Source organism: Pantherophis guttatus, chromosome 2 (assembly GCF_059756535.1).
Source record: "Pantherophis guttatus breed Tessera chromosome 2, ASM5975653v1, whole genome shotgun sequence".
NCBI lineage: Eukaryota > Metazoa > Chordata > Lepidosauria > Squamata > Colubridae > Pantherophis > Pantherophis guttatus.
The window spans coordinates 51,949,746-51,964,267 of NC_142064.1; the positions used below are offsets into that span (position 1 = coordinate 51,949,746).

The 14,522-nt window shown below is 37.3% G+C and overlaps 1 protein-coding gene across 2 annotated transcripts in view; it reads left to right on the forward strand.

Moving 5' to 3' along the window:
* Positions 1–14,522, forward strand: part of COMMD10 (COMM domain containing 10) — a 64,157-nt gene that overhangs the window by 35,939 nt on the left and 13,696 nt on the right. Inside the window, exon 6 of one of the 2 annotated variants that reach the window (XM_034432800.3) lies at positions 4,203–4,293. The exons of the other annotated variant lie outside the window; for it this stretch is intronic. Within the exon in view, the coding sequence (XP_034288691.1) occupies positions 4,203–4,223 (21 nt within the window). The 3' untranslated portion in view covers positions 4,224–4,293. Of the gene's footprint in view, positions 1–4,202; positions 4,294–14,522 lie in introns of those variants that run through there. 2 annotated transcript variants of the gene reach the window in all.

The window sequence follows — 14,522 nt, forward strand, 5'->3', positions numbered from 1 at the left end:
ACAGGTGCAGAAGATAGATAATGGTGGTATATTTTATAATTTTGGATAACTTAAATATTTTAAGCATTTCCACATTTTTTATACTTTGCTGAATTCACAGATAAACATGCATGTTTTTTAAATAATTGCTACTTTCTATTGACTGTCATGTAGTAAAGTAAGCACATAGCTGTTGGAATAATGATGGCTGTACAACAGTACATACAAAGCATTATTTAAATGTTGCTTTGGGCACAGTTGCAAAGAAACATTTTAGTCTAGCACAAGGACATACCTTCATCCAGTGGGATTTCAAAATCGATCCTCCCTGCCCCAATAGTTTTGTTTTCATTTCAAGCATTTTTTTTTTTTTTTGCTGATTGAAATGAGGGACAACTGTTTACTAAACAGTTTTGGGCGCATGGAAGTATTTGGATAGATAATTAGATCTTTGCTACCCTGTTTCCCTGAAAATAAGACATCCCCTGATAATAAGCCCAATCGGGCTTTTGAGTGCATGCGCTAAAATAAGCCTCCCCCTGAAAATAAGCCCCCCCCAAAATATTTAAACACAGAGCTGGAAATCAGGTAAGACAGCAAGAGGAGCCCCATCTTGCTCCACGCACCCCAAAAAGCGCCAAGCACTTATTTCGGGGTTCAAAAAAATATAAGACAGGTTCTTATTGTTGGGGAAACACGGTGTTATGTAGAATAAAATAGAGCTTATTTTGTCTTAAAAGAATTGTTGATCTTTGCTGTCAAATAATTACATTTCTAACTCTTTCTTAAAGAAAACAAAGAAGGAAAATGTTTGAAACCAAAGAATTGGTTTCAGTTGAAATAAATTCATGATGCCATATGTTGGTATGTGTGGTGCCTATAATATTTTGAAACTTGAAAGCCAAGAAGATACAGTATAATAGCTATGCACAGGAGCCCAAGCAAGCTGCAATAAGATAAAGACGCTGTTGAATTGAGCTTGAGTCATGATGATTACCTCCATGCAGGTTTTTGACAACCTGTCAGAAATGGTTGTTATTCCCGTTGGTGATTTTTTTTGTGGGTTTTTTAGTTCAACCAATTACCTTAGCACTCACATTCAAATCCTAACCTGAGCTGACTCTGCTTGGCTCAGAGATCCACCAAAATTAGCTGGGTGCTGCCCTTTGTTGAAGTGAAAGCCATTGAGGCTAAGTAAATGGTTAATAAAAATAAAAGTTATAATTCAAAATTATTAGCCCCTAGCATTTCTAACTTAACATATTGCAATTTGAGCTTCAGTGTGAAATATTAGGCTTAAGGAAAATCAAAACATGTTATTTCTTTTTAGACTGAGGTCCTAAATGGATTTATTTGAAAATAAATCTTACTATATCTGTGTGCTATACTGTTAAATTCTTAGGCTAGGAACTAGGAAATTCATTCTCTATCGTTAGGTTAGCTACTGTTAACTCACTGAGGTTTATCTAAATTATTACAAATAAAAACATGTAAGCACAGTGGTTTATGCTCCTGGAACAAAGTTGGAAAATGTGTCTTTGTGTGTGTGTGTGTATATATATCTGATATATCCATATATATATCCATATATCCATATATATATCCATATATCCATATATCCATATATCCATATATCCATATATCCATATATCCATATATCCATATATCCATATATATATATATATATATATATATATATACTTTTCTTTTCGTAGGTCTTTATGTGTATTTCTCTTTAGCCAGGTTCTTCCTACGTAAACCAAGATTTTTATGCAGCCCTAGTTCAGTGGATTGGGATTTCACTGAACTAGGCTGCATAAAAATCTTGGTTTACGTAGGAAGAACCTGGCTAAAGAGAAATACATATATATATATATGTATTTCCCATTGGGAGACTAAGGAGATTTCCTGGGCAGCAGGGAGCTTGCTGGCTGCTGGAGAAAAAAAGCCTAGAAACTAGTGGATTGGGATTTCACTGAACTAGGGCTGCATAAAAATCTTGGTTTACGTAGGAAGAACCTGGCTAAAGAGAAATACACATAAAGACCTACGAAAAGAAAAGAAATATATATACATGTATATGTATATGTATATGTATATGTATATGTGTATGTGTATGTAATGTGTATGTGTATGTATATGTATATGTAATGTATATGTGTATGTGATGTGTATGTGTATGTGTATGTACATGTACATATACATATACATATACATATACATATACATATACATATACATATACATATACATATACATATATATATATTCATATTCATGCATATATATATATTCATATTCGTGTGTATATCCATATGTGTGTATGTATTTATATAATGTTTGTGTGTGCGTGCGCACACACACACACAATGTGAATCTAGGTTAACCTTTTTGCTATCGCGTGCCAAAAGCAGGGGTAGTGGGGGGGGATTTCATGCGCACGTGCCCACACCCATAATTCAATGCGCCCCGTCCCCCCACGCATGCATGCCTGAACCTCCCGCTCTCCCCCAGCTTTTGGCACGCGATGGCACGGTGGGCCCGATAGGCCCATTTTTTGCCCTCCCCAGGCTCCAGAGCTTTTCTAGGAGCTGGGGAAGGCGAAAACAGCCTCCCTCCCCCCCCGGAGGCCCTCCGGAGGCCTGGAAACAGCCCGTTTCCTGATTTCCAGTGGGCCCAGAAGACCCGAAAATCAGCTGGCCAGAGGTAGGGCAACGCTTGCATGCCCACAGATATGGCTCCATATGCCACCTGTGGCACCCGTGCCATAGGTTCGCCATCACGGATCTAGGCTATATCAGATGCTCTTGCTAAAATCAATCATGCATCTATCTAGTCCAGTCATTGCTAAATGCAGTTTTAATTATTCCTAATCAACTGGCATTATGAAAAAAATAACAAATAGATTAAAATAACCTTTCCACATATTTTAAAATGCTATGCTATCAGGAACATAACTTTAAAAGAGGAGATAATCTTTGTAGGATAGTGACATTGAGATTGATCCATTCCCATTTCTCCATTTGCTGCAAGTGGGCCAGGGCTGGGGATGGCTCCTACTGGCTAGAGGAGAGTCTGCATGGAGCCTGCGAGGCGGAAATGAGTGCAGCAGGGTTGGGATGGTTGTTGCAGTGTGGGGAAGGCTGCAAGTGACTTATCAAAGTGACTTGCAATTTTCCCTGTCAGCTTCCCCACTGAGTTTGCTTGTGGGAAACTGGCAGGAAAGGTTGCAAATGGTGATCATGTAAGCACGGGATGCTGCATTCATTATAAGTGCAACCTGATTGCCAAGACCCTGATCACAATCACATGACTAGGGAGATGCTGGGATGGCCAGAACTTTGAGAAATGGTCATAAGTACCACATGTTCAGCACCTTCCTAACTTTTGAACAGTTGCTGAATGAGTGGCTGTTGAACAAGGACTATCTGTACCACCATCCTGCTCCTGTCAAAGATAATCTAAAAGTGTGACCAATGTTATTTCAGTCCCATACCCAGTCCTGAAAAGGGCCAGATAATCTATTTCAATCAGTATCATCTGAAACTGTTGTACAATCATCTTCTCCACAAACGTTCCTAAACGGGAATGTTGGATACTGTATAAAAATTGTCCAGTATGATTGAGTCTTGTGGTTGGTCTAATAATGGCTTCTTGAGAACAGGGCTGACCAACACTTCTTTAAGGGACAATGGGACAAGTCCCTCTCTTTAAGAAGAATTTACCATTGCCAAAAACCAACCACACAGGAAGTCTTCATCAGCCAGGAGGGGCATGGATTTAAGCAGGTGGCCAAGCTCACAGTCATAAGCTCCAAGTCCACTTCCTCAGGTCCAAAGAGTTCAAATTCATTTTTTTAACATATATCTGTTTATCCCCAAATAACCTTAGAGGAAATTATGCCACACTGGCAAAGGAAAGAACTGATAAATCTGTAATAAAACAGTAATAAATACAAAATTTCCCCCCATGTGTGTTTCATAATAGATTCACATGTAAGTAAAAATGTTTTTACAAATATTCTTCAATATCTCTTAACCATTAAGGGATCTGCAATGGGAAGTTTAAAAATGCTGCATCCTGCTGAGCAGCTAGCGATTACTATACTTTGTACTTATTTCTTGGTTGGGTGACTTCTAATTGACAAATCTATGAAAACAGGAAAAGCATGTCTTTAAGCTATACAGCAACTTGGCATACATTTTTAAATCTCCTTTTTTCAGGATGTGCTTCCTAGGTCCTAGAGAAAGAGAGAGAAGATGACCTGATTTGATGAGAGCCAGTTTGGTCTTGGCGTTAAGGCACCAGGCTGGGAAGCAGGAGCCATGAGAATCAGTTAAGTGACTTTGGTCCAGTCACACTCTCTCAGCCCAACTCCCCTTCATAAGATTATTGTTGTGGGAAAATAGGGGATGTGTTGAATACGTTCTCTGCCTTGAGTTAATAAAAGCAGAATACAAAATAAATGTTTTGGTCACCCTGAGATTCTAATAATGACAAGCACATTGATAATACGATGATGAGCCCAGTATCACTTGGTTTTGAATAATGTTAGACATCATAGACTTATTAAATTACAGTTGGTATGGAATCTAGCTTTATGCTAGATTTGTTTGGTCCTATTCTCCCTTGCGCTGCTAAGAGAGTCCATTGAATGGGCTTATCCTCTTGTCATTGGCCAAAGACTGAGTTAAAATTTGCATAACACACCTCCCCTTCCGGTTAGGCTCCAGTTCATTAACTCAGTCTGGCCTGGCTGCACTTTTGTTCCATTTGGCTCCTTCAATGGACTCTCTCTTTGGATAATTTCTATTTAATTATTGCTGTTCCTGGCTATTCTGCTATTTTTCTGGGTTTGCTATTGTCTGGACCGACAGTTGGTATGGAATCTAGCTTTATGCTAGATTTGTTTGGTCCTATTTTATGCAACTTTTTTTTTTTTTTTTGAAGAACCAATGGCACTCTGTTCCTTTTGAAGTTAGTAGTAGTTCAAAAGGGGCATTGCGTTAAAGATATGTACATAAAACATTTCAATGTGTGTAACGGCTTATTTAATATTCTGATTAAATCAATTAAATCAGATCAGCTAAACTTACTAATATTGGTACCTTGAAATATCTCACTAAATAGTATAAAAATTGAAAAGAAAGATAACATTTGCTTAAGGAACTGAGGGAGAAATGTCATAACTCTTGTCAATATTATTTTGTAAAAACAAATATTATATTGCTTCCATTTTGTACTTTCCTGAAGGCATAGGTAGAAGGGTTTTACATGTGGAGTATTAAATGTTTAATGTCTATGTTTTTTAAAAAAATACCTTTTGAGAGAAAGGCTGATAACAGTCCACAACTATGCCTGTGAGCAGAAGGCATATTTGTACTACTTATACAAGTAGTCCTTAATTTACAGCCATTCATTTAACAACAGTTCCAAATTATAGTGGTCTTGGAAAAAGTGATTTATGACCCATCCTCATTATGATCATTGCACCATACCTGTGGTCACGTGGTCACATTTTAAGCATTTGGAAACCAGCTCGTATGTTATGCCTCATTGGCCCAGTTCCGAGGAGGAGGAGAAGTTGAAACTAGAACCATCCGACAGGGATGGCATATCTCCCTTGGAATGTTTGGAGAGACCAGAGGATGAGGAAGATGCTGTCCCGGGCCTCTCAGGCATTCATTGGGTGAGGCAGTCAACCAGACAGAGAAATACCTGCCTTCACAGACACGGGGGAGGATCGGCTGCAGACAAGCAGTGGTGCTGATAGATAGCACATCCCCTCCACCTCTTGATCCAAGGGCACGGAGAGCAGAATGGAGGCAAGCTCAAAGGAGGGCTGCAAGGAGAAGGTCACCCCGCCCCTCCTCCCAAAGAAGACCTGGTGTGCATTGATTTAAGGAGAAGCTGGGAGTGGGGGAGTTTGCCTTTGTCAAGAACAATTTTTTGGCTTAGACTCCCCTGGCTTTGACTTGTGCTCCTGCCTGTGGCCTTGCCTTTATCTTGCGGATTGCCTTTTGCCTCATGGACTTGCTTTGCCATGTGGACTTGCCTTACCCTGTGGACTTGCCTTGCCCTTTGCTCTTGACTTTGGACCTTGCCCTGTGAACTTGCCCCTTCTGTTTGGACTTTCTTTATGGCTTACTGACTTTTGTTTGGGGGACTGGGGGTGGCTGCCTTCAGGGTAGTGTGGAGTGGAGCCTTACCAGCCTTTGTAGAGCCATTTGTTGTGCCCTTTAATCAGAGCTGTAAAGGACACTTATCAATGCCTGCCTCTACTTAGGTGACCTGGGTCATAATGGCGCATTTCTGATAGTTGCTGCATCTTGTGGTCATGTGATCATGATTTGTGACCTTCCCAGATGTATTCCGACAAGGAACGTCAATTAGGGAAGCTGGATTCACTTAACAATGGCAGTAAAAATGGTCATAAAATCAGATGCACTTGCTTTATGACCACATCAACTTGGTAAATTCCAGTCCCAGTTGTGCCAGTAAATCGAGAACTACCTGTATTGAACTATTAGTGCCATTCCCTCACAAACAAGCAAGCAAGCAAACAAACAAAGGAACTTTCTTATAATAGTGGTCTGTTTGTTAGAAAAGATAGCATCCAGTTCCACAAGCAGATGGGATTCCCCCCTCCCCCCCAAAAAAAACTATGAAAGTGGTCAAAATAAACTAACTTTTCAAGGACACTTCCAGCAGACTTCTGTGCCATCTGCAATTGTTTATTGAACACATATTTACTCTGCTTTTCAGCTTAGAGTGTCTCATGTTAGAATATTTCTTGCCAGAAGATTTAATATGTGAATTATCAAATCAAAAGATAACCAGAACAGATGAAGAAAGAAGCTTTAGGCATAACTTCTTAAAATTACAGTGATTCGCTGAGATGGAAACTTTGAGAGGAAGCAAAGTCCAATATTTTCAGCTCCTAAAAGCTTTTGAAATTTGAGTTTAATACATATTTTATCTTTTTCTGTCGTCCCACCCCTCTGCCCCATTTTTTGTGGCTTTTTTGTGCCTTTAAGTCTTGTTGACTCTTGGGTGACTGCTTGTCAAGTCCCTGAAACTTTTTCCGCAAAGTTATAGAAGTGTTTTTGCTATTGACTGGCCCAAAATCATTTAGCTGGCTTTATACCCAAGGCAGGATTAGAACTCATAGTCTCCAGGTTTCCAAACTAGTGCATTGACCACTATACCAAACTGGGTGCCTTTCTGTTTTTGTTACAAATACTTTAATTTGAATGTTGCTTGTGAAAAGGAAACTTTGTCTTATTGGTTTCAATGGTTTTTATGAGTCTACAAATATAATAAGCAAAGGTATAGCACAACATAAAAACATTATTCTGAAATGTGTGAATAGGAAAACCAAAGATTTCTAACTGACCTTGGTTAACCTGAAAAAGATAACAAGGTCCCCATTAGTACCCATTTGCTAGACAACCAAGAACTTCCAAAGCTCTAGGGAAGTTTTAAAAAATCACTGTGGAAGAAGACGCAAACCAGTTCTAGTTTATTGCAACCCCCACCCCAAAAAAAACCCCACCCCACACTGTTGGCACATGTCCATACAGAAACTAAGAACCATTCTTAACGGAATAATATTTTTTTAAAAAAAATGTTCATTTGGACATTTGACCTCAATTCAGTTCCCAGTGATAAAGTTTCTCATGAATACTGTAAAACATAAACTAAAGTTACATTGTTGCACATTATTTTTAAAGGTAAATTATTAAATATCAAGCAAGTTATTTCAAATAGTTCTCTTCCTTGCTTTTACTATTTGAAATATACCCTTTTTAAAATTGTTCCCAAAGATCTGTGAACTGAGGTTCATGAATTAGAGCGTCTTTGCCTCCTTTTCTCAGCAGCTGCCTCATGAAAATAGGACAGGGGATTGTGGAAGATGATATAAGTGGACTGTCTGTGTCCCCAATTCATACACAGGGCCATGTGCAGCTCTCCAACCTTCTTTATGACTTCCAAGGTCTTCTCTGTAGATGTTAAAAATCTGCAGCAGAATTTGTTTCTTTTCCCCATGCTTCCTAATTCCTCAAAACAGTATATTATTTTCTTGAAGGCCATTTCTTTATAATAGCAGATGGGAGATTGGTATGGAGCTTCCCTGGAGAAGTATGACATTGGAGGTTATGCTATTGATTTCCAACAGCAGCTTGTCTGTATGTAAAACCGCCCCTTGTTTGACTCAGAGTTGTTGGGGTTTTTTTTTTTTTTTTGTGTGTGTCTTCTGCTTGACAAGTGGGAGTTACTTGAGTTTGATCTCAGGCTTTTATAGGCAAAGTTAGCCCGATTTATTTTAAAGCTGCTATTCCAAGTTATTAATTCCAGTTCTTACATTTTATAAACCTACCAGCAGAAACCTCAATATTAGAGCAGTAGGTAATTATTATTTGGCTGATTTGAAATCTATTCAAGAGTTCATGCAGCTTCAAACTGTAGTCATATATTCATAATGATGGAGTCCTGTGTGGAAAATAAAAGAACTTAACTGTAGGAGTCCTTCCTAAGACATATTAGTGAATGCAAGCTCTTGCTGTGAGAATGAATTTCTAGGTATGTTCCTTTGTGCCATTAACTTATGTATCCAAACTAAATAATTAGTTCATCTTTTATACTTTTATCTTTTTTATTCTAAGACATGAATTATAATGATTTAAAAGCATTATTAAAACTTTTTAAACATTCTTTCCACCTGTTCAACTGGGAATTTTTTAAAAAGAAAATCCTTCAATATGCTATAAAAGTACAACAGAGGAAGACTTAAATTATTAGGAGATTTTTAACTGTACTGTTCCGCATATTGTTAATCTCAGCTGATGTGTTAAAATATAATGTGCATTTGTCCAGTTCTCTGTATGAGATCTTGAAGATGTGACACAGGTAACCTACTTAAAAGCACTACTGCTTATATTATAGCACTTTTTCTTCTCAGCCCACAGTAGGCTATTACCAGAGGGTTTTTAACTCTGTGTGGTTCCCTCTAGAAATCTAAGTTAATGTATGGGTGTAATTTTAATGGTATGGAGTTGTTTTAGCAACTGAAAAGTCTAGAAGATGCTGAAAGGAGGGTCTTTATATGAAATACTTCACAGGGAGGCATGACTATTATGCTGGCAATGATAGTAGAATAATATAACAAAGGTAGATGATACACTATTTAGCCAAGGTCAGGTTTTGTATTGTTCCTTTTTGGTCATGCTTAATGCTAAATTTAAATCAAAGCCATTTCCAAAGGCAAAATCAGTACAGGTAGTCCTTGATTTACAACAGCTCATTTAGTGACCGTTTGAAGTTTCAACAGCATTGAAAAAAGTGATTTTTGACCGTTTTTCACACTTAAACCATTGCAGCATCCCCATGATCACATGAACAAAATTCAGATGCTTGGCAATTGACTTGTATTTATGATGGTTCCAGTATTCAGGGGTCATGTGATCCCTTTTTGTGACCTTCTGACGAGCAAAGTCAATGGGGAAAACCAGTAATACAGTTTTTCTTTTTCTTTTCTGGTTTGTCACTCCAGGCTTATCTACACATACACTATAATGAGTTGATATGAATCTTAAGATGAAATATTTGGTTGCAGTCATGTAGAATTACTGTGGATGAAGCTGGCTGGAAATGATGGAAGTTGTTTTTCAGAACAACTAGGCACTTTATTTTTAAATGCTTCTAACCATAAAACAAACCAGGGAAGAAATCTTGATTGGAATTGAAACACACATGCATAATGACTGCATGCTTCCTGTGTGTTTGGGGACGTGAATACACACACGCTTTTGTGTGTAGATGATGATACTTGTTGGCTAAGAGGGCCAATAATTTGTTAATAATAATTCAAACTTCGTTTTTCTTCTTCTACTGTTTGATGGATTTGCAATAGTCTTCTGCCTCCTATTTTTCTTGGCAGGTACAACCTGTCGATGTCACTTCATGGATGTAAAGCGTGGTACATATTCCAAAGTTTGCGCGTTTTCCGGTCCAAGTTTTTCAGTTCAGCCAACATCCAGTTGATGATTCCAGCTGAGTAGCGTATCACTGGAACTGCCCATGTATTAATGGCTTTAATTATGTTTCCAGCATTCAGCTTTGATTTTAATATTTTGCGGACCCTCCTGATGTATTCCTTTGGCATTGACTCTTTGACTTTTCCATTCAAGATGTTATCTGCTTCCAATATGCCTAGGTATTTGTAACCATCATCCTTTGCTAATGCTTTTACTATGTTTCCATTTCCCAGTTCTATTCCTTCTATTTTTTTTTTCATTTTTCCTTGCTGCATGGATAATATAGCACATTTTTCAAGTCCAAAGTTCATTTTGATGTCGCTGCTGAACAGTTGAACTGTGTTGAGTAGTGATTTAAGTTCAGTGGGGCTTTTTGCATACATTTTTAAGTCATCCATATATAGTAGATGGTTTATCTTGCCATGTTGGCTTGAGATTTGGTATCCCACTTTTGTTTTTCATAGGATTATTGTCAGTGGAATTAATGTAATGTTGAACAGTAGTGGTGAAAGTGAGTCCCCCTGGAAGATTCCTCATCTGATGTTGACTTCACCAATGTTCTCCCCATTTGCTGTTAGAACTGTTTTCTATTTTGGGATATTTGCTTACAAAAATGTACAAATATTTTTGCTGATTCCAAAGTTTTCCAAACAGGTGTTAATCCAGCTGTGGGGTAATGAGTCAAATGCCTTCTTGTAATCAATCCATGCCATATTTAAATTCATTTTTCTTCATTTTGCATTTTTTAGTACCATTTTGTCAATGAGCAGCTGATCTTTTGTTCCTTTTGATTTTTTATAATTTCCTTTTTGTTCTACTGGATACAAACTGTTTTCCATCAGATGATTGAATACTGAATTTGCCAGTATTCTTGTAAAAAGTTTGAACGTTGTTGGCAGACAAGTAATTGGGCGATAGTTGCTTGGCTCTGTGCCCTTTTCTGGATCTATCATTATCAAGTATGTTCGACCAGCTGTTAACCATTCTTCGCTTGTTGCATTTTGAAACATTTGATCCAACTGAGTGGCCATGCGATGATGAAAGCTGATCAGGTGTTTTAGCCAGTATCCATGCAGTTCATCCAGGCCAGGTGCACTCCAGTTCTTGACCTTCTTTGCTTGTTTTGCAACCTTGCCAGTTGTTATTACAATATTTTCCATTTTGTTTCATGTTGTTTGTTGTTGAATATCTTTGATCCAGGAGGCAGTTATAACAACAACAACAACAGCAACAACAATAACAACGATAATGATAATTTGCAGGAATGGCTCCATGAAACCACTTCAGAAAATAAAAGTGGAAAGCCTAGATTGGCTGCAAGTGGTGTTGTTGTCTTGAAAGTTTATTCACCTGCCAAGAAAAGAGGCAAAGATAAAGCTGGGGGTGATAAGAAGCATCCCACAGACTAGAAGAGGAGAATGAAAACAACAGTTCACTTTCTGGTAAATGGCAGTTTGGGGCCTGGCTTTATAGCAACCATTTTGTGAGAGTCTGTGACATGATCTTATGAGTCCACATAGTGGACTCCAAAACATACAGTGACTCCAAAACATACAGACTACAATTATAGTATGTCATTTAAAGAATGCTCTCCTTTCCTTTTTTAATGATGTATAGTTACTTTTTTTCAGTATTTTCTTAGTAATACAGCAACAAACTCTTGGGTTTTTATTTATGAAAAATAAACATAATTTATCTGTGGATAAAGGTTGGTCTTTAATCAGTATGCATTATACTAGACGGGGGTATTTTGTTAGGAGGCACTCCTCCAAAGATTTATTTTTTAAAAAGAATTCTATTATCTCTGGGAGAAGTTCTTGTTATAAAACCTAATACTGTAGACCTGTGAAAGGCTTTCAAGGATGTTTAGAAGAAAAAAAATGGCTTGAGCAATTACTCACATTTTACCTGACCTTTTTAAAATGCATTTGCATTTCTGTTGGTTCAGGAGTTTGGTATCACTATTCTTATCACAAATCCTAATAGGATGAAATAGTCACAAGTAAAGAATAAACACCATTCTTATCAACAAACAAAACACATTGTAAGCCGCTTTGAGTCTCTGGAGAAGGGCGGTATATAAATTAAAGCAAACAAACAAAACAAAACAAAACAAAACAAAACAAAACAACCAGTGTGTATTATTTTTATAGTTACTTGTGTGGCAATATTTTGATTATAGGACTAAACTGCTGTTGTTTTCACAGTACAGTACAATACAGTGTACAGTGGGGAGAAGGAGGCAGATGTAAGAGTAAACTTTGTGGCAAAGCCAGATGCATTTCATTAAATGCACATTAGACATTAGAGAAATCAAGCCGGCAAACATTTCATAGAATTTTTGGTCATCAAAAAAACAATACTCAGTTGGAAGATGTAGTTCATTGCACTATTATGCTGGATACATTTTTACTGTATCAGTTTAGACTTATAGTCTGAAATTGCCTTATTAGAGATAAATCTTAGTTAAGATTAAGCATATTGTAAAGTTCAATCAAATAACAATCAAAACCAGAAGCGATCTCAGGGCTGCAACTGAAAACAAGAGAATATGCAGAGAAGCCTGTGAAATACTCTGGTTCATTTCTTGTCATGATATATTATGATTTATTGGGCTATCTGAAGTACTTGTATGTCTCCTCAGATGTGGAAGCCAATTATGTATTTTGAGTACCAAGTGATTTATCACATATTCAAAGGGAAGTTCATTTTATCCTACTTTTCTGTTTTGTATGTGTTAAAGGAGTAAGGGCTGAATAATAAATGCATGCACTTTGTATAGTTGACTATTGGCATAGATTTAATGCTTGGATGTCTGTATAAATATTTGTATAAGAGATTGCCCTTTAAAGAGGAGCATGAAGCTAAATTCCTTCACTAAATCAACCTCAAAGGAAAGTTTTTTAACCTCTTGAGTTCAGTCATGGAAGGGGAGGGGTCAGAATGTCTTGCCTGAATTCAAAATCGTGTTAAACATGATATAGTCTTTTCTGAGATCTTCTATTTTTCCTCATTTCTTTAATGTATTTTATGTTTATTTTGTTTAGAGATTTCCATTTTACCCTTTGGCTGTGAATGCCCTTTAGGAAGTTTGGAATGTTTAAAAACAGTGTTTACCGAAGGGAGAATTAAAATTGTCTCCATATTAAAACCATCAGGACAGCAGAGAAAAGAAATATTGTTATAAAAATCTGAATTCCTGGAAAAAGAACATCTTTACTATTCTTCCAAAGGCAAAAAAGGCCTAAAGGAGGAACTTTTGCAATTCTGACATAAATGATTGGTTTCTGTTTTTCATTCCCACTAGTTGTGCATGTGAAGGGCAGTAGAATACAGAACACAGTCTCTGAAGAACAAAATAAAGTGTATTGGTAACTTCTTGTGTAGGAAAAGACAATTCATAAAAGTTTGGCATCAATCTGTCTAGAGCACTTTCAAACTTGGCCACTTCAACTCCCAGAATCCCCCATCATATTGACTGGGGAATTCTGGAAGTTGAAGTACACACATTTTAAAATGGCAAGTTTGAAAAACATTGGTCCAGGATTTTATAGGTAGCACAACTAATGATCTCTTGAAATAAAGTAGAAATGCACTTAGTCAGTCTTGAAAACCAAACAGGGCTATAGATACAGGTAATTATCACTTAACAATGGTAACAATTGGGACTGGAAGTTCCGACACTAAATGACATGACCGTAAAGTGTGACAAACATGACCATGCTGCTTGATGACACCAGTTCCAGCACTTCTTGTTGCTCTCATTAAGTTAATCATGCACATTAAGCATGATGTCATGTGGTCATCACCTGTGACCCCTCCCAGCTTTCCTATTGATTTTGCCAGTAGAAAGTGGTGATCATATAACTGAGAGATACTGCAACCTCTAATTGCCAACTGGTTACTTAGCACCCAAATTGCAATCATGTGGATGTAGGAACATTGCAACAGCTGCAACTTGAATACTGGTTGTAAATACCACTTAAGAGAAGACATTAGCAAACCATTTTTGTATGGCTACTAAGGAAGCTATACAGATAGATCCGTGAAGTCACTGAAAAATAAATTTGACTTAAAAGATGTTACTTTAGCACTAAACACTCAAAAGGCTCTAGAATCTTTCTTGTATTTTTTTAACAAGATATGTCATTACTACTTGTTGAAATCTAAAGTGCTATTGAGAAAGAAAAATGTTAATGACATCCAACCCATTTGAGATAGGCACCTTTTTCAAGAGCATATTGCAGAGTGATTGCTCTGAAACCATTAAGTCATTCTGCTTAACACAGGTTTTCCCACTGGCTTTTGGGATGTCTTTCCTTCTCCCTTTTGTTCTTTGGTCATTAATGCTTGCTTTCCTTTTCTTTGAAGACTAATGAATTGATACTTGGTCACTGAAATTCACTTTCTTAGAATGGACAGATGGGTTTGCTGATTTACTCCATTTCTGAAAGGGAAAGAAAAAAAATTCAAATAAGACTGTAGATTCTGCTTTAAAAATACTTT